This window comes from Schistosoma haematobium, chromosome 1 (assembly GCF_000699445.3).
Source record: "Schistosoma haematobium chromosome 1, whole genome shotgun sequence".
Classification (NCBI taxonomy): domain Eukaryota; kingdom Metazoa; phylum Platyhelminthes; class Trematoda; order Strigeidida; family Schistosomatidae; genus Schistosoma; species Schistosoma haematobium.
The window spans coordinates 90619070-90646634 of NC_067196.1; the positions used below are offsets into that span (position 1 = coordinate 90619070).

Genomic DNA, 27565 nt, shown 5'->3' on the forward strand with positions numbered 1-27565 from the left:
GCGGTGAATTTCTCTAAATTGTGGAATAATTATCGTTCGGTTCCTGGCCATCTATCCCATATGCATTAAAAAAGCCGTTTATGAAGTTTCGATAAAGGATAAACCGTCAATTCATTAGTTAGCACTGTACTCTGGAAATATTTACTCAAATATTATAGGCCTTGTGCAAAGATACATTAGGAAGATCACAAAGTTACAGTCATATCTCTGCGATCATCGAGAACAACAGTGAAATAAGACGGGGTAACCCTATGTCGCCGTTTTTTCCAACTTTTTGTCTGATGCTATTGCAACAAACCCAGTGTGGGATTTCACTTGAGTTGTAATTATGTTTCCGAATGCTTAGCTCTCAAGTACGTAAAGGTCTTGTTATGTGATTTAGTCTACTTAAACGAAACTCAATAAGTTAGCGTGAAACATCCGTAAATATGGCTTCTACTTTGCCTTATTTTAGTGGGATCATACATTTAGACGTCAATTAGATCGAACGATGTTGTCGATAGGCTCACCACTTTTGTGGACCTTTATCTGACTCCAGTAACATTGTATGACTGATTGCTATCGAAATACACATGTAGGCTATCCTTGTATGTAATTATCGACTTAAATCGCATTGATCAAATATGAGAATGAATTCCGAGTAATTATATTTCATATAATCGTTGATCCAGACAAAAAATCGGAGAAGCGAAGCGAAATAACGCACGGTGGGGAAGGCCTGTGAGCCAACTTCACTTAGCCAAGCATTAACCAATACTTATAGTCACACAAAAGTAAGCTAGAGACATATGATGAATAGGATAAGAAGTGTACACACACATACGCTCATATAGAAAGTCAGAGTTGATAAGTGAATAATTAACAAGGTCAAAACGTGACTCAAGAAGAGTGGATAAATTGGCCTGTCCAGGAGCTACAGTAAGTTACATGGGTTTAACATAGTAACCGACACTACATTATCAATAGTCTGTACCTGCAGTCGCTACGGTGGATAATTCACACCTGTCGCCAATACTGTGTTAACAATATTGAGCCCTAGCAACGTTTAAGCATCGTACACTTGTGCATTACTTTTACCAACGCTGGGACTAGGTAGGAGAGGCGGTCAGTTAGAAAAACAGCCTTACGAATTAGAATCCATTGATGGGGTCTCGTATATTGCGTAAAACAATAGCTTCATGTGTTGTTGGATGATTTAGTAAGGGAGTTATTTATGATCTTATTTTGAACAGTTGAATATCCCATTTAACTGAGAGAAGTTTATTATGGTTATGTTTTAACTTAGCCTACATTCGACTATGTTTACTCGTTTATTGCCTAAATAATTTTACCATCGCCAAGTTGATATCATCTCACTTCTTGTGATTCAGTTTTAGTCCCCTATCATACTAATCATGGCCTGTATTACAAGAAAGAATAAATACCAAAAGTGTAACGTATACTCGAACTATAAATATTATACAATTGTTGGATTAATTTACTAGCACATACAAAGCTTCTCAAAAAAAAGAAAAGGAAAATTGGCTAGAGTAAAGCAACAGAGATGTTGAAAAACAAAATCGTCAATTAAACTGTAAAATATTTTAATTTGTGGTAACAACTTGACATTAAAAATAAGCATTCCTATTGTTCAGTTAAACAAGAAAAAGGACTTTTATTCTTAATATGAAAGTAGTCTAGATTTACAAGAGGAAAACAAGTAGATAAAATTAGCGGAAACAACTTAGAAAACTTTCAATGAAAGTAGAAAGAAGATCATACACGTAGCTTTGTAGGTTACTGTGAACGCACTTTGATCGGCTTTCGTCGTTTTAATTCCTTTTGTTGTGGATTCTGATCAGTTTCCGTTTGATCGCTAGTGTCTTCGTCTTCCCGTTTAACTTTAACATATGAAGAATATAGAATTCACAAAAATTATATTACAAAATATGTTATATCCTAGTGAAGATTACATTACGAGTAATGTCCTGAGACCTATTATTTATATATTCTCATGGTATAAATATTCGGTAACTAGATTATGTATATCTATATTCCCTTTGTTATAAGCTTTATTTTGACCTACAATTTATTATTGTACGGTTTACGGTTCTTAAGCTATGTTCAGTTTATTGACTACTGCGCCTCCCACGTTCACAACCACTTTTGGCTATATTTTGTACGAGTGTTATTTCCTATTTTATGCTGGGTTGGGGTCTGTTTGTTTAGTATATAAACCCAGTATGTCTAAAATAGATGATTCGCATAGTGGAGGCTGTTATTGGCATTCTGGTCTCAGCTGAACCGGCTAGGCGAGCAACGAACCAATAGGACGCTAGGCTGATCAGACCGATCGAACGTCATTGGTTTAGTGCAGTATAAGAGCGAATAAGTCGTGTTTTCATTGCCGAATAGATTACGTGATAACAAGCACTTCAGAAAGTCACAACAAAATACGAAGACATTTTAGTATTGAAATCTAACTTATTATTGCATGTAATTGCCACTTACCTGGATCCACGAACAAATCAAGAGAATATTAATAATTATCATAGTCTCAATTTATGATGGAATTTACAGATTGATGAAGAGTTGCATTTAGCAATTACGAAACTATTCAAAAAAGGTTGTGCTCAAACTAACAAAACGGTCAGATTCATTTCAACATATCCAACTAAAGCGTAGTTTATTCAAAGAGAAAAGTAAACATTTTGGGCCTATATTTTAACGTATTCTATAATTTAAACTTAGTGATCCAACGCTGTAATATGATGGAATATAATCTTAATTCAATTATACATGTGTATCATAATATATTCATTGAAACGACTCATTTTCCTACACATACAGAATAGCCAACTGAATATAACACAATAAGATTTTTTTAAACAGAACTAGTTAGTGAGGATACTGATGTATACCGTATCTCCGATTATTTAATTGATCGTTCCTAGCCATGGTAGAGAACCAGCATCGACAGTAACTACTTGTGTTTCAGTATGCACTTTTGGGTTGCATCTCAGCGAATAGTCGCTTGTGCGCTGTACTATTAAATGAAACTGGGAAGTCGGGATAGAAATAAACGTTGTTGCCTTTTAGTAATCCTCTATATGTATGTTTCCATTAAGTGCAGATCAAATGAATTCAAAAATTATTTCCACCAAAAGATCTTTTACCTCCATAAAGCAACATACTATGCGTAGTAATTGAGACAAGTGAGTTCAATGCTCAAGCTAAGTCGAAATGAATTATATTTGAGACGGCCTTTTGATGCCTCAATTCAGTGAACAAATAAGAGTGGCTGACTGCTATGAATACGCTCGAACAACCATTTATTTCTGACAAGAGTCAACTTTAAGGATAGGCACAGGCACTGTTTGATCCGGTGACTTGCAACATTAATTTTACAATGAACACACAATATCTTTGTTACGTTGAAGAGGTTCAAATAATTATGGTTTTTTTCTGGAAAACACATCTGGACTTCGACTAAACTCTGTTGCAGGAAGACGTTAATTTGGATCCTGTTAGGAGCAAAAAGGTTGCAAGAGGAATACCTCTTGGAGCTGCATTCGAAGATATCCCAAAGATATGTTTATCATGTTACCAAGGTCAATTTAGAAGCTAAAAATGGCCTGAAGAAAGTGTTTGTTCAGAGGTAGCTTTGGAGGATCTACCCTCTTCAGTAGGTCTTGTCCGAATTCTCCAGAAATCAAAGCTTGCAAATGAATTTCCACATTTTAAGCATTTTTGCAATACATTTTAATTTACTGACTCCTATATTCTTATAATACTTAAGAGGTTTTGATGGAGTTTTGTTCTCTGAGCTGCATGGTTTAGCCGTGGAGCTTTCATCGTTCTTCTGAACGACATCATCAACACAAACTTCAGGTAGAAGTGAAGTTCCCGAATTTCTATACATGTGGTTCACAGCTTGTCCTGTGCACTTCGATGTTGATTGGTTCTTGTTGACCTTAAAATTGTCATTGTTTACTTCTTTGCCTTGGTTGTATCTCGCATTGGTTTGATTTTTGTCCCTATGTTTGTACATAATTTTCCTGCTTGGTTGATAAAATGGGTCGGTTTCAATGTGTTTGTTTGTTGCTGATCGACCTGAGTGACAAGCTTCTAGAAATTCTCTGGTGTTTTCGGAATTGCCTCTATCTGAAATCTCCACATTTTTCCAGTCTAATGTGTGTCCGCAGTTGTCCATGTGATAGAAGTGAGGACATGTCATGGCGTTTGACTGCTAATTGATGTTCATGCAGACGAAGAGGAAGAAAGCGTCCGCTTTGTCCGATGTAGTGTTTTTTCGCAGTTGGCACAATTTATTTTGTAGATGATGTTTGGTTTAACTTCTTTTGTCATTTCATCCTTTGGTTTGCATAGGGTTGATTGTAGGGATTTTGTTTTGTGCGCAACACCTATTCCGAAGGTTTCCTTTTGTTGATTTCTGCGCTTGGCAAAAGGATCACTCTACCATACATAAAAGACATATCAGAAACGACAACGAGACTGCTGAAAACCTGTAGAGATTTCGGATAGAGGCAATTCCAAAATCACCAGAGAATTTCTAGAAGCTTGTCACTCAGGTCGATCAGCAACAAACAAACACATTGAAACCGACCCAATTTATCAACCAAGCAGGAAAATTATGTACAAACATAGGGACAAAAATCAAACCAATGCGAGATACAACCAAGGCAAAGAAGTAAACAATGACAATTTTAAGGTCAACAAGAACCAATCAACATCGAAGTGCACAGGACAAGCTGTGAACCACATGTCAGTCAGTCAGTCAGCAACAACGTAGGACCAGGCACATATGTGCATCGGTCCAGGTTGCCATACCGCATCAGCACAACAAGATGAACACCGGATTCATAGCAGTGGTTATGTCAAAGGTGGTAATATATAAAAGAAAGATTGCATATAAGGATATAGTACAACAAGAAAGAATTAGTTCGTAGAAAGAAAGATATGAAGCAATTTTAGTCTCTTAGTTGAAGGGAAGATAGAGAGTATATACACCTACGCCATTGTGATCAGTTCTGGGCCATTTCATCCACAATCTCCAACCATTGGTTACGATAGTCACGCAGACCCCAACCAAGCAGTCTGCATCTACCAACATGGCTCAGACTAGAAGTTAGTGACTTCAGGCACTGATGCCACGTTTTGGTTTGGCAGCCCCTAACTTTCTTCCAACCATCTCCAGCACCGGTTAGCATTGCACGTCATTGTCATCGGTGTTCGGGCATACGTAACACGTGGCCCAACCATCTCAGTCGATGAAGATTCACAACCTCATCAACTGATTTACCATCATCATTCCCTAATACCCTACGTCTAACCTGGCTATTACTTACCCAGTGATCCCAGCAGACGCCAGCAATATTTCTAAGGCATCTGTGGTCAAATACTAGTAGCTTACGAGTGTCTTCTACTCTTAATGGCCATGTTTCGCTGCCGTAAAGTAGAACAGAACGAACTGCCGCGCAGTATACTCGTCCTTTTATTGATAGACGGATATCTCACCTTCGCCATAGGTGACGTAAGTTGGCAAAAGTCAAGCGAGCTTTTCGAATCCGTGCTGAGATTTCGTCAGACACCAACCCATTAGGGCTGATCAAACTTCCAAGATAAGTGAAGTTGTCAACGCGTTCGACTACTTCAGTCCCTATCCTTAGTTCAGGTGTTGACGCAGACCAGTCCTGAAGCAACAACTTGCATTTAGAGGGAGAGAAGCGCATTCCAGATATTCTGGCATCGTTGCTTAGTGCTACCAAAAGACTCTGCATTTTATCAGCGTCTTTACCAAACAGGACTATGTTATCCGCGTATTCTAAGTCGATAAGTGGACCTCCTGGAAGGAGATCAATACCCGAGAATTCAGTCGACGAGAATGTTATTTCCATCAGTAGATCTATGATGAAGTTAAACAAAAATGGGGAAAGTGGACATCCTTGACGGACACCACTCGAGGTTGCAAAGGTAGATGACAGTTCGCCATAAGCTCTGACTCGACTAGTAGTGTTCGAGTAAAGAGCCTTCACAAGGTTTATGTACTTCTGAGGTACGCCTTTTAATGACAGACACTGCCACAGAAACACTCGATCTACAGAGTCAAATGATGCTTTTAAGTCGAGAAAGACCACCATTGTCGGACGACGATAAGTATGCCTGTGTTCTAGAATCTGACGAATGGTGAATATGTGGTCGATGCAGCCACGACCAGGTCTGAAGGCAGCTTGATTTTCTCGTGTTTGCAGTTCACGAGTCTTAGTTAGGCGTCTGATAATTATCGAGGCTAGTATTTTAGATATTATATTAGTTAAACTAATCCCTCTGTGGTTGTCACAGGATGATTTTGACCCTTTCTTATATATTGGGACGATAAGTGATTGTGACCAGTTAGGTGGGATAACGTCTAACTCCCAGATTTTAGCTAAAATAGTAGTCAACCTAGTCGCTAAAATTGGACCACCATCCTTAAAGACTTCTGGAGCCAGTCCATCTGGACCAACTGCCCTTCCTCGTTTCAGATTAACTATGGCCTTTTGAACTTCAGCGAGAGTTGGGGGACCTACTTCAATGTTCCATTCACGCTGTCTGGGAATGGAGGGTAGTTGTAGAGTAGCTGAAGGCCAGCTGAACTGTTCTCTGAAATGTTCCGCCCATCGTTCTAAACGTCTGGACTGGGAGCAGATGAGAGTATCGCCTGTTTCCGATATAATCTCACTTACACTTGACTTATTAATTCCAGTTTCTTTTATTAGTCTGTAAAGCTGTCTTGTGTTCCCTATAGTCGCCGCCTTTTCCATCTGTTTTGCTTTCATTGCCCACCACTGCTCACGGTCGTTCCTTAGACTTTTTCTTAACATAGATCTGATTTGTTGTCGCTCTTCATCATGTTCGGAACCTGATGGGACGAGTTTGCGAGAATCCATCAGTGTGATAGACTTTGAAGAAATCCACTGGTTCTTTGTAACTCTGTGGTTTAAGTCGCTAATAGATGTCACTGCTGCTTCCACAGCTGCTTGTATGTCCTTCCAAGCAACATCTGGGTCAGCCTCGTCTTCAGAACTACCTAAGTGTGAACTCAGTTGTTCTTGGAACCTATTTTTGGTTTTCTCGTTACTCAATTCAGTTCTAATGGGTCTTTTTACTGAGGCTTTTTTGCGTCCAGTGAGGCGCAAGCAGATGCGTGTCCGTATTAGGGCATGGTCGGAGTCAAAGCAGGTACTCCAGAATGAGCGACAATCTTCTACCGACCCTCTCCAACGATGAATGGTGGCCATATGGCCTATTTGAGTCCACTGTTGGTTTGGTGTAGGGGTCTCCATGTTAGACGATGTCTCTCCTAATGCCTAAAATTTGTGTTTGCTAAGAATAAGCGATTGTCTGAGCACAGTTGCAGCAGACGATCACCATTATCTGTTCGCTGTGCCGGAATGCTAAAATATCCACCTAAATGCCTTTCTGTTTGGTTTAAACGACCTATCTGAGCATTAAAGTCACCTGCTACGATTACTATGTCTGAGCGTTTAGCTTTCTGAAGAAGTTCGGACAGCATTCTGTAAAATTCATCCTTCACTTCATCTGAGCTTCGGTCAGTGGGAGCGTAGGCAGAAACGACGAAAAGGCAACGACGTGTGTCCCTATCCTTCCGAGTTCTTACGGAGCCGTTTAGCCGAACAGCACATAGACGACTGTTGACGAGGATCCACTCTAGCAGTGCTTGTTCCGCCCTCATGCTTAGTGCTATCCCTACACCTGCCAGTCCACGAGAACTGGCCATCGGGTCACCAGATACACGTAGGGTGTATCTCGTTGGCTCTCCGTTTTGCCGAGGTGAGGTCAAGTGAATGACCACACTGGGATCCTGTATGCGTGTTTCAGAGACACAGCATACATCAATGGTACGAGATTCTAGGGTTCTAGCCAATGAAGCCTGTTGACCGACTTGACATAGGGTGCGTACGTTGAAGGCTCCAATGTGTAGTTTGGAACGAGGTTTCAGTAGACCTGGGACAGTGGTTTGAGCACTAGAATCGTTGGCTATGGTGACATTTGAGGAGGAAGCCGAAAAAGGAAGTTTAGAGGTGAAAGTCGATGTAGGAGCAATAATAGGAAGTGAAGACGGAGGTTGATTAGGAATACAGTGATCTTGAGTGCTGTTAGAGGTATGAGGGCGGTTATCACTTCCCGGTTGCCCACACCATGGAAGGGTTGTTCTGGAGGTACCTGAAAAGGAAATTGGATTAGAGGTGGTCTTAGTGACCTGAGATCGTGGCCGCAGTGCCCAAGGGACAGCTGCTTGAGGTCGGTCACACACGACCTTTTTATGGGTGATTTTTGTGTTAGCTCCGTACTTGTTGAGACCTTACCGCCGGAGACGGATATCCGTGGGATAAGGCGAGGTGTGCATTTTTAGGGTCGACCTTTTCTAATCCCACCCCTCCTTGTGGGAAGGCAGCATCGCTGTCATGCTGGTTGTCTGAAGGAAACACCTTACTGCTGTCACACCTCTGTACAGTCAGCAGTACGATTTCGCCTTCGGACCTTGGGTTTGTTGCTTTTAGTCTTACCGGACATGGTAGGACCTTGAGGAACGGTTGTTCCAGCCAGTATAGCTCGGTTGCTTCATCACGATAGGCAAGCCTGACCACCACGTCAAGGTAGCAACAACGGTCGGGTGAACCACATGTAGAGAAATTCGGGAACTTCACTTCTACCTGAAGTTTGTGCTGATGATGTCGTTCAGAAGAACGATGAAAGCTCCACGGTTAAACCATGCAGCTCAGAGAACGAAAGTCCATCAAAATAATCCACCTGAGCTACAAATCTCCATTTAGGCGGCTAATCATTACCTTTTGATGTATAAATAAAGTAATCTGGGGACAGCGTGAGTGAACACTTCACAAATAGGTCACGTGGTTTTATTTGTCACTGAGAAATGTTTCACAAAATGCTGGACCTTTTCCACTTCAAATTTCTAGGGCTTAATTTCCCTTAACTTGACTCCAATAGATGATATCCCACTTACTGAGTATTGAAACAAGTCAAGTAGTACTATTAATGTACTCAAGAATATTTAAAAGCCAGAACACCAGTTGTTGGGAGAGTTTATTGTCAATAATTAATAAAGTTTGCAAGCATTCAAAAGGCGAGCACACTGGGAAACGAAAATTGAAAAATCCATATATATTTGAGTGTGAAACGATCGTGGATAAACTATTGTGTGTCTACAACCGATGGTAGGATATATAAAGATTAAGGTGCAGATAGCTATACGTTCAATCAGACTAACACACCTTTACATAGTCGATTGTCTAAATTACAGCACGTCGACAAATAATAAAAAAGAACAATGGGCTTATTAGAAATTATCGCTCTTATTAACTTACACTTATGAACCACCGTTTCCATGTATTGATTATAAAGAATCTGAATTTAGATCCTCACTAACAAACGTAAAACCATGTTTAGTGTTATGTGATAAGACAAACTAAATGATTCCTGATCATAACACACTTGTGTAAAACTGTGAATAATGACAGCCACTTTATTGGGTAGAGGGAAATTTGTAACACTGATGACTGAGTGGGTAAATTTTATTTTTACCAGTCAATGATCCATGTCAGTACATCACCTGAGAGCACTGACATTTTGATAAGTGCGACACGTCTGTGTTGATGAGGCTCTTAACTAAAAATCTCTTCCAGCCTTTATTCTATAGCATTACAAGTATATTCACCTAAGTCCCCAAAGTTGACTTTTCGTAGCAATCCAAGTTTTAACAGTTCATGCCTAGATAACAGTTTCCTCAGTGTTTTGAAACGGTGACTCTTAAAATCTTTCTAATTTTGAATAGAACATCTTACACTACCAAACTGCAGGTGCCCCTTTTTGCAGCGTACCAACCAGCACAGCTCTTAGTTCCGAGGTTTCTATTATTATATTATTATTTGAACACATAGATATTGGTACAAGGAGGCACCAAATACATATGCGCCACACAAATCTCATTTGATATGTGTGAGGGCTGTGATACTGTCCGGGTGCCCAAACCGAAGCAGGTGGTTTTCCTAAGGGGCCACACCGCAAGCCTTCGACCTGAAGGTCTAATCCACAAGGCAGTGGAGCAACGTAAGGAGATGCAGTCCCATGGTAGCCGGTGACCAACGATTGGTTCATACGCCACTTGTTTCCTCAGGATACTGGAGCCCATGTGCACCATTGGTTTGAGTCATGGTTTTCCAACTCCCCTAGGTGGACTCTCCATGTCCACCAACCCGGTTAAAGCGCCAGACATTCGCTTTTCGTCCTCTCAATTTTGTAGTGTCACGATAAGGCAATGAGTAGGACTTCCCTGGCAGAGGCTATATACGAGTGGCCATGTGAGAGCATTTCGAGAGGGAGAGCGGACTCTCGGCCGTACCAGGGGAGTTGGTGGTTCCTAGCCAACTGCCTACAACCACCTAACATTTTAAACTACTGAGGTACGTTAGATTTTGAAAGTAAATAGTATTGTTACCTGTGTGATTACACTAAGCATCTGCCGCTTAGCCTAGTTAGGCTAGCTAGGGTGGACGTGACTACGTAGTTGTTGGAACAGAGAAATAAACATATTCGAACACAAATTTGTCATACTGAATTGTCACAGAAATTATGAATGTACCTTTTCTCTTCTCCTTTTTCCGCTGTCCAGAATCTTGACTAGTAAAGAACCAACTCTTAGAAGTATGTGATTGTTGCTTGTCTCTACGATGCCGTTGATGGAAGGTTATGAAATTCCATACCATTAAAGCTTGTGTAGTGAAGAAAAATAGCATTGCAGCAATTCTGTAATAATAAGTACATTCACACGAGTATTGAATGGAATAAAGTACACTTATGCAAACAAAATAAAACAAAAGACTCGGTAAAAACTGTATCAGTCCATATTGACTCTAGAAATCAGTTAAATAACATGGTTTGCTCTCCTTAACTTTCGTTCGACATGCTCTAAGAATATTTAGAATAGTACACCAAACAGTGATTTGACATGATTAAAATGTTACAACCACATCAATCGATAAAAATCTAGTCTTATCATCTTCACTTATCCTGGAAGTTTGATCAGCCCTAATGGGTTGGTGTCTGACGAAATCTCAGCACGGATTCGAAAAGCTCGCTTGACTTTTGCCAACTTACGTCACCTATGGCGAAGGTGAGATATCCGTCTATCAATAAAAGGACGAGTATACTGCGCGGCAGTTCGTTCTGTTCTACTTTACGGCAGCGAAACATGGCCATTAAGAGTAGAAGACACTCGTAAGCTACTAGTATTTGACCACAGATGCCTTAGAAATATTGCTGGCGTCTGCTGGGATCACTGGGTAAGTAATAGCCAGGTTAGACGTAGGGTATTAGGGAATGATGATGGTAAATCAGTTGATGAGGTTGTGAATCTTCATCGACTGAGATGGTTGGGCCACGTGTTACGTATGCCCGAACACCGATGACAATGACGTGCAATGCTAACCGGTGCTGGAGATGGTTGGAAGAAAGTTAGGGGCTGCCAAACCAAAACGTGGCATCAGTGCCTGAAGTCACTAACTTCTAGTCTGAGCCATGTTGGTAGATGCAGACTGCTTGGTTGGGGTCTGCGTGACTATCGTAACCAATGGTTGGAGATTGTGGATGAAATGGTCCAGAACTGATCACAATGGCGTAGGTGTATATTCTCTCTATCTTTCCCTAAACCGTGAGATTAAAATTGCCTTATATCTTCCATTCTACGAACTAATTCTTCCTTATAAGCAGTCTTTCTTTTATATATTACTACCATTGAAGTGACTGCTATGAATCCGGTGTTCATCTTGTTGTGCTAATGAGTTGTGGCAACTTAGACCGATACATATATGTGCCTGGTCTAACGTTGTAACTAACTTTCCAACTCCCCTAGGTGAATCTTCCGTATCCACCAACCCGGTTAAAGGGACGGACATCCGCTTTTCGTCCCATAAATTTTGTAAACACCCCGACAACGAGAAGGCAGTGAGTAGAACTTCCCCGGAAGTGGTTGTATACGGAAAACCATGTGAGAGCATTTCGAGATGGAAAGCTGACTCTCCCCAGGGCATTTGGGGGCTCTTACAGTACATGAAATCATCTTGTTCACGACCAAATACATTTATCACTTAATACGTTTTTCTAACCCTAATATCAACCCTTACCCTATGGCTTCATCTGTATCCATAATTGCCACCTTTGCAAATTATTTCAGTTCACTAAGTATTGTTTCTGGTCCGCTAAAACTGTACTCCAAACTGAATATTAGGGCTTTTAACGTGGGAACCTTATGTGAAATTGAACAGGCATCATTATCTAGGAGTCTGAAAACTCATCCAATTGATCTGTAACACATCTTCGATTTTTATGTACAGGATCCAATGTAGTCATTCATTCGACCTTAGCCACGCAATATAAAGGACTAGTGCGATTTACCACTTGTGTACTTTGAGACTTCAATGCTACTTCTCGTAGTCTCGCTGGTGTAGGTATAGTATTAACTTCAAAATCAGAACAGGTTCTTCTGGTTTGTATTACGATGAGTAGTCGCTTGTGCACTGTCCGATTAAATGATATAGTAAGGAGACAAACCGATCCCCTTACATTGTCTCTGCTTGCGCTCCCATAGACTGCAATTTGGATGGAAAAAATTAGTTTCACAAAACAGATTCCTGCTGTTAAAACGTAATAATCGTAGTAGGCGATTTTAATGCTCACGTAGGTAATTTAAGACAAGATGAAAGAGACATGACTGAATATATTAGTGTTCCGGATTACTGCAACTGTCTGTTATTAGTATCATCACAGTCGTTTATTTATAACAAGCACAAATTTTACCTATAGAAACGCATATTGTCTGAGACGGCGACTTACAATATTAACTAAAAGGTACATGCAAATAGGCCATCCTAATATCAGGCGTCAATGGAGCTCGACTGAAGTACTACAACTAGTGCTGAAGTACATATTTAGACTTTACGTCCTGGTGAGTATGCGTTTCCCTGTTTCACTGAACACGAAAAATTCACAACAGGAAAACCCCTTAAAATTTAGGGTATACTGGTACGATCGAGGGTGGGGAGAGTCAGCTCCCCCTCTCGAAATGCTCATACATGGCCACGCGTATACAGCCACTTCCGGGAAAGTCCTACTCACTGACTCCTCAAGGTGGCGGTGTCGTTTACAAAATTGATAGCGAATGTCTGGCGCTTTAACCGGGTTGGTGGACATGGAGAGTCCACCTAGGGGAGTTGGAAAACCATGACTCAAACCAATGGTGCACATGGGCTCCAGTATCCTGAGGAAACAAGTGGCGTATGAACCAATCGTTGGTCACCGGCTACCATGGGACTGCATCTCCTTACGTTGCTCCACTGCCTTGTGGATTAGACCTTCAGGTCGAAGGCTTGCGGTGTGGCCCCTTAGGAAAACCACCTGCTTCGGTTTGGGCACCCGGACAGTATCACAGTTCTCAAACGAACCAATGATAACTGCTACTGCCCTAATTGTTATTGTGTGGCGCATATGTATTTGTTGCTCCCTTGTGTTCAAATAAATAAGTGAATAAATGAATCTCAGTCAGTCAGTCAGTCAGCAACAACGTAGGACCAGGCACATATGTGCATCGGTCCAGGTTGCCATACCGCATCAGCACAACAAGATGAACACCGGATTCATAGCAGTGGTTATGTCAAAGGTGGTAATATATAAAAGAAAGATTGCATATAAGGATATAGTACAACAAGAAAGAATTAGTTCGTAGAAAGAAAGATATGAAGCAATTTTAGTCTCTTAGTTGAAGGGAAGATAGAGAGTATATACACCTACGCCATTGTGATCAGTTCTGGGCCATTTCATCCACAATCTCCAACCATTGGTTACGATAGTCACGCAGACCCCAACCAAGCAGTCTGCATCTACCAACATGGCTCAGACTAGAAGTTAGTGACTTCAGGCACTGATGCCACGTTTTGGTTTGGCAGCCCCTAACTTTCTTCCAACCATCTCCAGCACCGGTTAGCATTGCACGTCATTGTCATCGGTGTTCGGGCATACGTAACACGTGGCCCAACCATCTCAGTCGATGAAGATTCACAACCTCATCAACTGATTTACCATCATCATTCCCTAATACCCTACGTCTAACCTGGCTATTACTTACCCAGTGATCCCAGCAGACGCCAGCAATATTTCTAAGGCATCTGTGGTCAAATACTAGTAGCTTACGAGTGTCTTCTACTCTTAATGGCCATGTTTCGCTGCCGTAAAGTAGAACAGAACGAACTGCCGCGCAGTATACTCGTCCTTTTATTGATAGACGGATATCTCACCTTCGCCATAGGTGACGTAAGTTGGCAAAAGTCAAGCGAGCTTTTCGAATCCGTGCTGAGATTTCGTCAGACACCAACCCATTAGGGCTGATCAAACTTCCAAGATAAGTGAAGTTGTCAACGCGTTCGACTACTTCAGTCCCTATCCTTAGTTCAGGTGTTGACGCAGACCAGTCCTGAAGCAACAACTTGCATTTAGAGGGAGAGAAGCGCATTCCAGATATTCTGGCATCGTTGCTTAGTGCTACCAAAAGACTCTGCATTTTATCAGCGTCTTTACCAAACAGGACTATGTTATCCGCGTATTCTAAGTCGATAAGTGGACCTCCTGGAAGGAGATCAATACCCGAGAATTCAGTCGACGAGAATGTTATTTCCATCAGTAGATCTATGATGAAGTTAAACAAAAATGGGGAAAGTGGACATCCTTGACGGACACCACTCGAGGTTGCAAAGGTAGATGACAGTTCGCCATAAGCTCTGACTCGACTAGTAGTGTTCGAGTAAAGAGCCTTCACAAGGTTTATGTACTTCTGAGGTACGCCTTTTAATGACAGACACTGCCACAGAAACACTCGATCTACAGAGTCAAATGATGCTTTTAAGTCGAGAAAGACCACCATTGTCGGACGACGATAAGTATGCCTGTGTTCTAGAATCTGACGAATGGTGAATATGTGGTCGATGCAGCCACGACCAGGTCTGAAGGCAGCTTGATTTTCTCGTGTTTGCAGTTCACGAGTCTTAGTTAGGCGTCTGATAATTATCGAGGCTAGTATTTTAGATATTATATTAGTTAAACTAATCCCTCTGTGGTTGTCACAGGATGATTTTGACCCTTTCTTATATATTGGGACGATAAGTGATTGTGACCAGTTAGGTGGGATAACGTCTAACTCCCAGATTTTAGCTAAAATAGTAGTCAACCTAGTCGCTAAAATTGGACCACCATCCTTAAAGACTTCTGGAGCCAGTCCATCTGGACCAACTGCCCTTCCTCGTTTCAGATTAACTATGGCCTTTTGAACTTCAGCGAGAGTTGGGGGACCTACTTCAATGTTCCATTCACGCTGTCTGGGAATGGAGGGTAGTTGTAGAGTAGCTGAAGGCCAGCTGAACTGTTCTCTGAAATGTTCCGCCCATCGTTCTAAACGTCTGGACTGGGAGCAGATGAGAGTATCGCCTGTTTCCGATATAATCTCACTTACACTTGACTTATTAATTCCAGTTTCTTTTATTAGTCTGTAAAGCTGTCTTGTGTTCCCTATAGTCGCCGCCTTTTCCATCTGTTTTGCTTTCATTGCCCACCACTGCTCACGGTCGTTCCTTAGACTTTTTCTTAACATAGATCTGATTTGTTGTCGCTCTTCATCATGTTCGGAACCTGATGGGACGAGTTTGCGAGAATCCATCAGTGTGATAGACTTTGAAGAAATCCACTGGTTCTTTGTAACTCTGTGGTTTAAGTCGCTAATAGATGTCACTGCTGCTTCCACAGCTGCTTGTATGTCCTTCCAAGCAACATCTGGGTCAGCCTCGTCTTCAGAACTACCTAAGTGTGAACTCAGTTGTTCTTGGAACCTATTTTTGGTTTTCTCGTTACTCAATTCAGTTCTAATGGGTCTTTTTACTGAGGCTTTTTGCGTCCAGTGAGGCGCAAGCAGATGCGTGTCCGTATTAGGGCATGGTCGGAGTCAAAGCAGGTACTCCAGAATGAGCGACAATCTTCTACCGACCCTCTCCAACGATGAATGGTGGCCATATGGCCTATTTGAGTCCACTGTTGGTTTGGTGTAGGGGGTCTCCATGTTAGACGATGTCTCTCCTAATGCCTAAAATTTGTGTTTGCTAAGAATAAGCGATTGTCTGAGCACAGTTGCAGCAGACGATCACCATTATCTGTTCGCTGTGCCGGAATGCTAAAATATCCACCTAAATGCCTTTCTGTTTGGTTTAAACGACCTATCTGAGCATTAAAGTCACCTGCTACGATTACTATGTCTGAGCGTTTAGCTTTCTGAAGAAGTTCGGACAGCATTCTGTAAAATTCATCCTTCACTTCATCTGAGCTTCAGTCAGTGGGAGCGTAGGCAGAAACGACGAAAAGGCAACGACGTGTGTCCCTATCCTTCCGAGTTCTTACAGAGCCGTTTAGCCGAACAGCATATAAACGACTGTTAACGGGGATCCTTTCTAACAGTGTTTGTTCCGCCCTCATGCTTAGTGCTATGCCTGGGTTTCGTTCTGGTCGAGGATGTATTGATCATATCTTCACCCTCCGCCAAATGTTAGAACACCGCCATACTTTTCAAAGGCCAACAATCGTAGTGTTTCTTGACATCAGGGCTGCCTTCGATTCGTTGGATAGGACTGTTCTCTGGGATTGTCTATTGAAGAAGTGTGTGCCTGAGAAGTTTATTAACATCCTGAAAGCCCTGTATAAAAACACCTCAGGCAGAGTGAGGGCATACAACCACCTCTCTCCATTGTTCCATTCGAGCAGTGGGGTTAGGCAGGGTTGCCCAATCTCACCATTCCTCTTCAACTTTGCCATCGATGACATTCTGGAAACAGCTCTGATGAATGTAAGTAATGGTGGTGTGGATCTGTTGCCTGGAGAAAGACTTCTCGACCTTGAGTATGCGGACGATATTGTCTTACTGTGCGATAATGCCCAAGGCATGCAATCCGCACTTAATCAGTTGGCAATCAGTGTCCGTAGGTATGGTATGTGCTTTGCACCTTCGAAGTGCAAAGTACTCCTACAAGACTGGCAGGATTCCAATCCTGTACTCACCCTGAATGGTGAGCAGATAGACGTAGTCGAGAAGTTCGTGTATCTGGGTAGCTGCATAAGTGCTGGTGGGGGTGTGAGTGATGAGATCAATGCACGTATAGTGAAAGCCAGAGCGGCTTATGCCAATCTGGGCCATCTATGTCGCCTTCGTGATGTTAGTCTGGCCGTAAAAGGTCGGATCTACAACGCGTCGGTGAGAGCAGTTTTGCTCTATGCTTGTGAAACCTGGCCTCTCCGAGTTGAGGACGTTAGACGACTCTCTGTGTTCGATCATCGCTGTCTCCGAAGGATTGCTGACATTCAGTGGCAACACCATGTCAGTAATGCAGAGGTTCGGCATCGTGTGTTCGGGCACAGAGACGATAATTCAATTGGTGTCACCATCTTGAAACACCGACTTCGGTGGCTTGGACATGTTCTCCGAATGTCGTCCCAGAGGATTCCACGTCGTGCATTATTTGCCGACTCTGGGACTGGTTGAAAAAGCGGAGAGGTGGTCAGTGCATGACATGGTGTCGTGGCATGAAAGAAAGCTGCAAAGGACTGGCTTGTGTTGGTTATTCTCGACTTCCTGACTGGGGTCCTAGTGATAGTGCGACACAGTGGCTAGAGACGTTATTAGATATGGCTCAGAATAGAAGCCAGTGGCGATCCTGCTGTAACCTTCTTTTACTTTCTTCATAAAATGTGGTTCTGTCTCCCTTACCTGAAAGATTTCTTCCGATTGTACCTTTGCGTTCCCTGACTACTAGCACATTACCTTACACCAATCTCTTCGTTGTTGTTCTCTCTTTTTTTTGTTGCGCTCCTTAGCTTTTTTCTTTCTTTCTTTGTATTCCTCTCGAATTTTCATTGTTTTGTGTGGCGCATATGTATTGGCGCTCTCTTGTACCAATATTCATGTGTCCAAATAATAATAATAATAATAATAATAATAATAATAAGTGCTATGCCTACTCCTGCCAGTCCACGAGAGCTGGCCATCGGGACACTAGATACACGGAGGGTGTCAGTCAGTCAGTCAGTCAGTAACAACTTAGAACTTCGTACGTACGTACATCAGTTCGAGTTGCCACACCACATTAGCACAGAGATGCAGTGGTCGATTCAAATCCCGTAATGGTAGAGGTAATATGAGCATAAGCAGTAATCGGGAAGATTAGGGTTTGGAGATGTTATTTAAAGAGTATAATCCAGTGAAATAAATTTGGGAAGAGAAAAAAAGACAAGGAGGAATAAGATCAAAATTTGGGAGAATACAAAGAGTGTATGCACCTGCGCCATTGCAAACGATTTTGAGCCATGTCATTCAGGGTCTCTAACCATCGGTTGCTATCATCTCACGGTCCCCAACCAGGTAGTCTACACCTACCAACATGACTCACTCTGTCCACTTGTCAGTGACTTCATGGACTTGTGCCATTTTTTGGTCTGGCCGCCTCTAGCTTTCTTCCAACCTACTCCTATACCACTGAACATCGCACGTCGAGGCAGTCAGTCGTTGGGCATACGTAACACGTGTCCAAGCCATCTCAACTGATGAAGTTTCACTACTTCATCAATTGATTTGCCATCCTTACCTAGTACCCGTTTCCTAACAACTGTGTTACTTACTCGATGGTCCCACGATATACGAGCAATATTTCGAAGACACCTATGATCAAATACTAGTAACCTACGAATATCCTCTACTCTTACCGGCCACGTTTCACTGCCATAAAGTAGGACGGAACGAACTGCTGCGCAGTAAACACATGCTTTGGTAGATAGACGGATATCTCGCCTATGCCATAAATGACGCAAGTTGGTAAAAGCTAGTCGAGCCTTCTGTATCCGTGCTGAGATTTCGTCACACACTAAACCACAAGGGCTGATGAGACTTCCAAGATAAGTGGAGCGATCGACACGCTCAATTACTTCACTCCCTATCATTAGTTCAGGTGTCAATGTAACCCAATCCTGAAGCAACATTTTGCATTTCGAGGGGGAGAATCGCATCCCGAACATGCTTGCATTGTTGCTTAGAGTGGTCAGAAGACTGCATTTTGTCAGCGTCTTCGCCAAATAAAACTATGTCATCAGCATATTCTAAGTCAACAAGTGAACCTCCTAGTAGAAGTTCAACCCTGGAAATCTAGACGAGGAAAGTGTTATCTCTAAAAGTACGTCGACGACGAAGTTGAACAAGAATGGAGAGAGTGGACATCCCTGACGAACACCACTTGAGGTAATCAATTCTGATGACAGTTCGCCATAAGCTCTCACTCTACCAGTTGTGTTCGAGTAGAGAGCCTGTATAAGGTTAATGTACTTCTTTGGTACTCCTTTCAGTGACAAACACTGCCATAGAACCTTACGAGGGTGTATCTCGTTGGCTCTCCGTTTTGCCGAGGTGAGGTCAAGTGAATGACCACACTGGGATCCTGTATGCGTGTTTCAGAGACACAGCATACATCAATGGTACGAGATTCTAGGGTTCTAGCCAATGAAGCCTGTTGACCGACTTGACATAGGGTGCGTACGTTGAAGGCTCCAATGTGTAGTTTGGAACGAGGTTTCAGTAGACCTGGGACAGTGGTTTGAGCACTAGAATCGTTGGCTATGGTGACATTTGAGGAGGAAGCCGAAAAAGGAAGTTTAGAGGTGAAAGTCGATGTAGGAGCAATAATAGGAAGTGAAGACGGAGGTTGATTAGGAATACAGTGATCTTGAGTGCTGTTAGAGGTATGAGGGCGGTTATCACTTCCCGGTTGCCCACACCATGGAAGGGTTGTTCTGGAGGTACCTGAAAAGGAAATTGGATTAGAGGTGGTCTTAGTGACCTGAGATCGTGGCCGCAGTGCCCAAGGGACAACTGCTTGAGGTCGGTCACACACGACCTTTTTATGGGTAATTTTTGTGTTAGCTCCGTACTTGTTGAGACCTTACCGCCGGAGACGGATATCCGTGGGATAAGGCGAGGTGTGCATTTTTAGGGTCGACCTTTTCTAATCCCACCCCTCCTTGTGGGAAGGCAGCATCGCTGTCATGCTGGTTGTCTGAAGGAAACACCTTACTGCTGTCACACCTCTGTACAGTCAGCAGTACGATTTCGCCTTCGGACCTTGGGTTTGTTGCTTTTAGTCTTACCGGACATGGTAGGACCTTGAGGAACGGTTGTTCCAGCCAGTATAGCTCGGTTGCTTCATCACGATAGGCAAGCCTGACCACCACGTCAAAGTAGCAACAACGGTCGGGAATAAATGAATCTAGCCAAATATTGTAACTAATGATTGAAAACGTTGTGACATCTTAGAATCGGTAGGAATCCCGGAGGTGCATTAATTTTTGACCTCTCAAAACCCGTACTTCAAATAACTCTAGACCTTTAATTCCAAGAATTTAGTTACTCTCCTTGAGTCATATTTCCGATTATGAGTGTTCGTTATTGTTACTGATACTACTAGTCAGATATTCATCTTGATACTTAGATCTAATTGTGCTGAAGCGGTGACAACTAAAATGAATGCAGGTTTTACGTTGCTGATGACTTAGTAAGAAACACGGTATAATAATAATGAGCGTTTGAATCATACACAACTTCGTCTACATTTCCGAAATCCACCGAAGGGGATTGAAATAACAATCCTCTTAAACATCAGTAGCAAGATGTTAACTTTATATTATCAATAATATTTTGGACATGTGACTCAGGCTGGAATGAAAACTAATGCTAACTTAATTATATTACATAGGGGCTTTCAATATTTTAGGAAAAATAATATTGCATTTTACTGCGAAACCTTGTATTCATTTAGTCTAATTGTTGGGGATAAGAATATACAAATGTTGGCTTAAAAAGCAGTAACAAATATGTATCTGAGATGTTTTGGGCGTTTACTAAACAAATGACATACCTTATGGATGGAGTATTGAAATTCCCATCGGCGATTCTCACCAACGTAACAGAATATTTTCCTAAGCCATGACTAAAGAAAAACAATCAACTAAAAGTAACTTACTGCAAAGTGAGAAAACCAAGGATTACGCATGCCATCCGCACTGGTATAAAAGTCAAATTCCATATTGTGAAACTTAACAACGTAAATAACACTAAACACCTACCCAATGGATGCAAACTTATACTCCGCAAGGTGCAATGCCCGAGAAACATGCAAGAAGAAATCAGTACCGTAGTGAAGAACAAGAACTACCATACATAATTTAGTTAATCTAAAATTAAAGTCTATCGACATATTTTTTAATACTTACCCTCCAACATAAGCCAAAGATATGCCGAGAAGATACATTGTTGCATGAAACAGTCGTGCAGGTATGAGTTCCTGCCAAGGATTCAGTTTTCAAACACATAACTTACTTTTTTTACACGCTGAAAATAAAGCTCTGGATAGTCATGAAGCCAGTAGCAAATCTGGAAGTGATAGTTGATAAAATATCTTACTTGAGTGATGAAAAACAATTTGATCCAGAATGGCAACCATCTCTGTGGATAATTATCCCACAAACTACTCAAATTTTCTATAAAACCTTCGTTAATAATACTGTAAGCGGCCCAAACTGTGGACAAAGCATAAAAGCATGCAAGGTGGGCAGATTCGTTGAATTTAGCTAGCCGAACCTTTGTCAAACTTAACTTTCGAGTCACTTTCTGAATGACAAATGTTATTGATTTTAAAAACTTACGTCAAAGAGATACTCTTGAAGTACAGCATGTGACACGATACATATAAGAGTGTAAAAAAATATTACGCATAAATCTTTTCCTCCTGGGCTGTATAATAAGGCATTTTCTTGGTCTGAAGATTCAGGCTTAAAATCCACAATGACCTACTTTCGTCGGTGTTGTTGTACTGGATGAATATGAAAGATGAAGATAAAACATGGGTTCCCTAGGTTAAATGAACGTAATTTATTTGCTTTGGCAAACCTTGTGCAGCAAACCAACGATGATTAGCATCGCCAAAACACTGACAATGTCCCCATGATTTGTAATAATGAATTCATGAGAAAAGTAGGGGGGATTTTTAGTCTTTTTGCGCCCGAACCTGCTGTTCATCACTTTACTGCAACGTAGATGAGAAATTGATGTCAGCGCAGTAACACGAAGACCTTAAGATGTGGCTAAAAATCCATTGTTTAAAGCAGTTCAACCTCCAATAACTAGTAGTTTCAAACTGTTATGGATAAAATCGAAAAGCCTTCCCCCTTCGTAGGCCTCTGTGTCCAATAGTGATGAATCATTTATTACCCTAAGTAGTAACCTAAAAGAGACCGGATGTATCCGTATCCAAAGAATATGTTCAATTATCTGACATTCAGTATTTCGTGACAAGAACCCGTTCATTTATTTGTTCTCGCTTCTTGACCTTAGTGTACAACTTCATGTTTTCACTGTCGTCGAATGTTAATATCTTATCAATTCGGTCACACTATATCTAGTAAATTCGACAGTTTTTGGAGGTTTACATGTCATGAGTACATATAGGTCTTACTAGTTCTAAGTCAATAGAATTAATAGAACCAGTAGCTATCCCGTTATAGTTCAGGACGGAATAGAAGAAGCTATCGCTTAACGGGCTTCCGAATATAGTAGCAGTGGACCATTAATGCCTCTAGGTAAGAACCTAGGTATATTTAACGATAAAAGAGAGAAAAACAAATTAGTCTTCAGTAATAAGGATAGGAGGTCTATCGACCTATATTAATCCTTACAGTTTGTAATACTGTGGAGGTTCAATCTCGTTTTGAATATATTAACAGAAGGTGCTGTCATTACGTGTTCCGGTAGAGAATTCTAGTAATTCGCTACTCGGTGCGAGACACGGAACTCCAGATGTAAACGATTTGATCTCGGTTTTTGAACTTTCTTCGAATGTCCTCTCAAATGATCAGTCCTAGACGGAAGTAAAAGATAAGACATGTTAATACCAAAGCCATTATTAGATCACCCCGTGCTCTACGGTAAGATAAAGGAAATAAGTTAAGGTGTCTCTGTCTGTCTTCATAAGACAGGCCAGATAGACCTTGTGCCATCTTAGTACCTCGTCGTTGGACTCTTTCCAGCACATCTGCTTCATACTTGAGACGATTGTTTCGAGTCCTTAAGGACTCTCTGCTTGAATCCCATATTCTAAATGTGGTCGCACATAAATCGGGTATAATAATCTAAACATTTCATCATCTAAATACTGGAAAGACCTAGGAATAGACCATAATACCCTAAGGCCTTTCGCAGCAGCAGCCTTACAGTGACTAGTGGTTTCGAGATCACTGCTTAATATGACTCCTAAATCTTTGGTTTCTTACTTTGGGTAGCACGAATCCACGTAGTGTATAGTGATACGATTCATCAGAGTCATTTAACTGCATCACTACACTTTTATTAGGATTTACTTCTAGTGACCACCTGTCCAACCATGCCACTAATGAGCTAAGATAATTCTGTAATAATATCCTATCTGACATACTATGTATGGGTCTCCAAATTTTTATGTCATCAGTGAAGAGTAGGGCGAATGATTTTGCTGTAGTTGGTGATTCACTCACATAAAGTAAAAAGAGAAGAGGACCGAGGACTTTATCTTGGGGAACTCCACTTTTTACAGGTACCCACGAGGAGGGAGCCCCATTTACCCTCACCCTTTGTCTTCTGTCATGGAGAAAGTTACTTATCTAATCGACGACTGTATAATGGATTCCAAAACGTTCCAGTTTGAAGTTAAGACCAGAGTGGGAGACCTTATCGAAGGCCTTACTTAGGTCTATGAAGATCACATCCACAGGAACATTCCGATCTTTTGCAGCAGCCCAATCTTCGCTTGCAACGAGATTTATCAAGCATGACAGGCCTCTCCGAAAACCATGTTCTTCCCTAGAGAAAAGATTGTCCTTCAACATAGTTTATAAAAGATATCCGAATGATTTCTCCATCAGTTTTACAACTGCACTAGTTAAGCTAATGGGTCTATAGATACTAACTAAATCCCTACTCCCAGCCTTATACACCGGAATTATTATAGCGTCTTTCCAGTCTCTAGGCAGTCTGGACTGTCTCAGAGACATGTCAAATAGTATCGTTAATGGTTCAGCGATTTCATCTGATATGGCTTTCATAATCCTAGGATGAATATCATCAGGACCACTGGACTTATCAGGTTGGAGATGCCGAAGTAGCCTTAAAACAGGCCTTCCTCTATGACTACAGGGTCCATCAGCGAGCCGCCACGATCACAATGAATCGTTGGTCGTCCCTCATTACCGACAGAATACACTTTACTGAAATATTCCGATAAAGCTTCAGCTTTTTCAGCATCATTTTCGGCCAAGATTGACGGAATTTATTGTATCAAAATTGATGGAATTCCATCGCTTCTCCGAGTTCGCCTTTTTAAATACGAGAATAACCGTTTCGGACTATATCTAGAATCCCTAACCAAATGTTTTTCGTATGATATTCTAGTCTTGCTTATTAACGCTTTACAGGCATTCCTAATCTTACAATAACTGGATCTGTATTGTTCTAAGCCAGTAGAGATGAACATATTCCAGTGCTTCTTCCTTTTCCTAAGAAGTTTCCTGGCTGGTTTAGTTATCCATGGTGGACTTTTATTTGGTCTTCGCGGTACCAGATATGGTATGAACGGGGACGTAACTAAACTAAACTTTAAAACAGACCATGCTTCTTCAACTGATGAGCTAGTATCTACAAACCAATCTGTCTCAGCAGCGCATTCCTGGATGGCTGATATGTTAGCTTTCCATACATTTGGGCGAGCTGTAACCTGATTGTATAACATGTCCCTAGTTCTAAACGCGAATAACAAAACAGCGTGATCGCTGTTCACTAACGGTGGGAGAATATTCAAGTCGACAATATCCTCAGTCTCATGAGTGATTACCAAGTCCAGCAGAGAAGAACCCTGGTTAACACCAAAACGTGTGGGTTGGGATACATGCTGCACTAGTGCATGCTCCATTATTGTTATCAGGAACCTACTATCAAAGGAGTTTATAGATCCTTCTGTGGTCATATCGGTCCAACTAATATCAGGTGCGTTAAAGTCTCCTATTATCAAGCATCTGGTATTTTCACTCCAAAGATGAATGTGCTCTAAAATAAAGTCATCAGCTAAGCAGATCGGGCTGCGATAGATGGCACCGAGCCTAAATGTACTACATCCGATAGCCGATTTGCAGCTAATGACTTCACAAGTACCGCTATCATGGGATTCGCTAGTAGAGGAGCGGATATTTATATTATTGGCTATATATAACGGGACGCCACCTCTTTCTCTACATCTATGTCTATCACTCCTGAGGTAATGGTATCCGGATAATTCTGGAGTAATGTCTAAGTCATGGACTAACCAAGTTTCTCTCACTGCTACGATGAATGGCTTTAATCTGTCCACTAATGCTTCTAAGATGGTGGAGAAGATTTGTAGCTCAAGTGGATGATTTTGGTGGAGTTTTGTTCTGTGAGCTGGATGGTTTGGTCGTGGAACTTTCATCGTCCTTCTGAACGACATCATCAGCACAAACTTCAAATAGAAGTGAAGTGTTCGAATTTCTCCATATGTGTTTCAAAGCTTGTTCTGTGCACCTCGATGTTGATTGGTTCTTATTGACCTTAAATTCGTCGTTGTTTACTTCTTTGTTTTGGTTGTGTCTCCCATTGTTTTGATTTTTGTCCTTATGTTTGTGCATGATTTTTCTGATTGGTTGATAAATTGGGTTGATTTCAATATGCTTGTTGATTGCTGATTGACCTGAGTGCCAGGCTTCTAAAAATTCTCTGGTGTTTTTAGAGTTTCCTCTGTCTAAGATTTCTACATTTTTCCAAGCGAATGATTGTCCGTAGTTATCCACGTGTATTGATATAAGTGACGAAATATCATGGCGTTTGACCGCTAATTGATGTTCATGTATGCGCAGGTGAAGGGGGCGTTTGCTTTGTCCGATGTAGTGTTTTTCGCAGTTGACACAATTTATTTTGTAGATGATGTTTGATTTGTTTTCCTTTGTTATTTCATCTTTTGGTTTGCATGGGATGGTTTGCATAGGATGCATAAGATGAAATGCATCCTAGGATTACTTTAAGGAGTCTGCATGGACGGGGTTCAACATTGTCCTCAGTCCTCTTACCTATTCTAGCCAGTTTTTTTTTACCTGAACTCAGAGTTATCTGGTAAGATACTACGAATATATTCTCTCAGCTTCTCTAAATCATGCGCGTGTCTAATTTTGAGATCAGGGTCGTTCGACTCCAGCAATTTGCTCACAATAATATTCGATGAGATTAGATTCTTCTTCTCAGTCATACCAGGGTGAGTTTCTGTCTTACTATCAGATTTTGGTAGCGCATTTAGTAACTTACAATAAGAGTCCACCAGTGACTTGCTAACCACCTGGGTACTACTTACAGCTTTTTTTTCGTTTTGTTTTCTCCGTACTGTAGTTCATTTTTCACCCCTAGGGCACTGGGACTATTTTTAACAGTGACGGTTTTATCCAGATCTTCGGTTCCCACTAAAGGTGCATTATTAACAATGTCAGAACCAGGTGGTACTACTCCCCCTGTTAATGTCAACGGAGATTTCACTTTTACGTCGGTCAGAGTCGGTTGTTTGAGGCGTCGCGTAACAGCAAGTACACTGACACATTCGTCACTGTCGGTGCCCGTGTTATCAGCGCATGTGCCATCTTTCTTCTTACAGGCCAAAGCCAATAAGCCCATAGCCTCATGCATTAGTAACGTCTTATTTGCACAGAAAAACATGCAGAGCCAATTTGAGTTATGCTTTGAACATATTTTGTGTGCGGTGGGACTTAAAAGGGTGCACATCTTAAGGAACCAATTTTTGCATTCATCACACTGCATTCCTTCTTCCACGGGGAAGAAACAGTTCGGTTGTCCATATTTGTGAGTACTACCAACCATTCTAGTCAGATTAAGGTGCAAAACACAATATGAACACAGTGTCAGTCAACGAGCAAAAGGGCACCACAAGACAAACTTTAGCAAGATTTCAAACCTTAACCAATGTACTTTGATTTAGACCAAGAATTTTTTTGATGCAATAGTCACAACAAGTACAAAGTCACTGTACTTTTTGAAACACCGACAACAAACTAATTTAGAAACGGAAACGATACTCTAATCGAATACTTTAACTGAAATAAATTCAATTAAAGTGAAAACAGTAGTCTTGATGCGTAATGAACGATCAAAACAATAAAATTTACCGAATTATAACGATGTACTGTCCTTAGTTATTGAGAATATGTCAAGATTCACCTTAAAAAGTTCTTGCGGAGTCACTTGGACTACCTCAGATAGCATTTGACTACTCTTATGAAGTAGAAGGTATGTCCACAGTCCGTTCTGCTGTACTGTCTC

The 27565-nt window shown here is 41.4% G+C and overlaps 1 protein-coding gene across 2 annotated transcripts; it reads right to left on the reverse strand.

Annotated features, from left to right (window-relative positions):
* Positions 1 to 3: 3 nt before the first annotated feature.
* Positions 4 to 22503, reverse strand: TRAM2_1 (Translocating chain-associated membrane protein 2). Of its 2 annotated transcripts, XM_051210041.1 has the most exons (11): positions 22094 to 22503; positions 21998 to 22055; positions 21850 to 21962; positions 21608 to 21814; positions 21524 to 21577; positions 21418 to 21488; positions 21271 to 21378; positions 21168 to 21239; positions 21063 to 21134; positions 10664 to 10827; positions 4 to 1880 (listed from the first exon to the last, which is right to left on the reverse strand). In XM_051210041.1, exons 1-11 carry the CDS (start codon positions 22220 to 22222, stop codon positions 1777 to 1779), a joined length of 1152 nt encoding a protein of 383 aa, XP_051075527.1. In that variant the 5' UTR covers positions 22223 to 22503; the 3' UTR covers positions 4 to 1776. The 2 variants fall into 2 exon arrangements, with proteins under 2 accessions (XP_051075527.1, XP_051075528.1); XM_051210042.1 differs by having other exon boundaries at positions 1422 to 1880; positions 21168 to 21378; positions 21524 to 21814.
* Positions 22504 to 27565: the final 5062 nt, after the last annotated feature.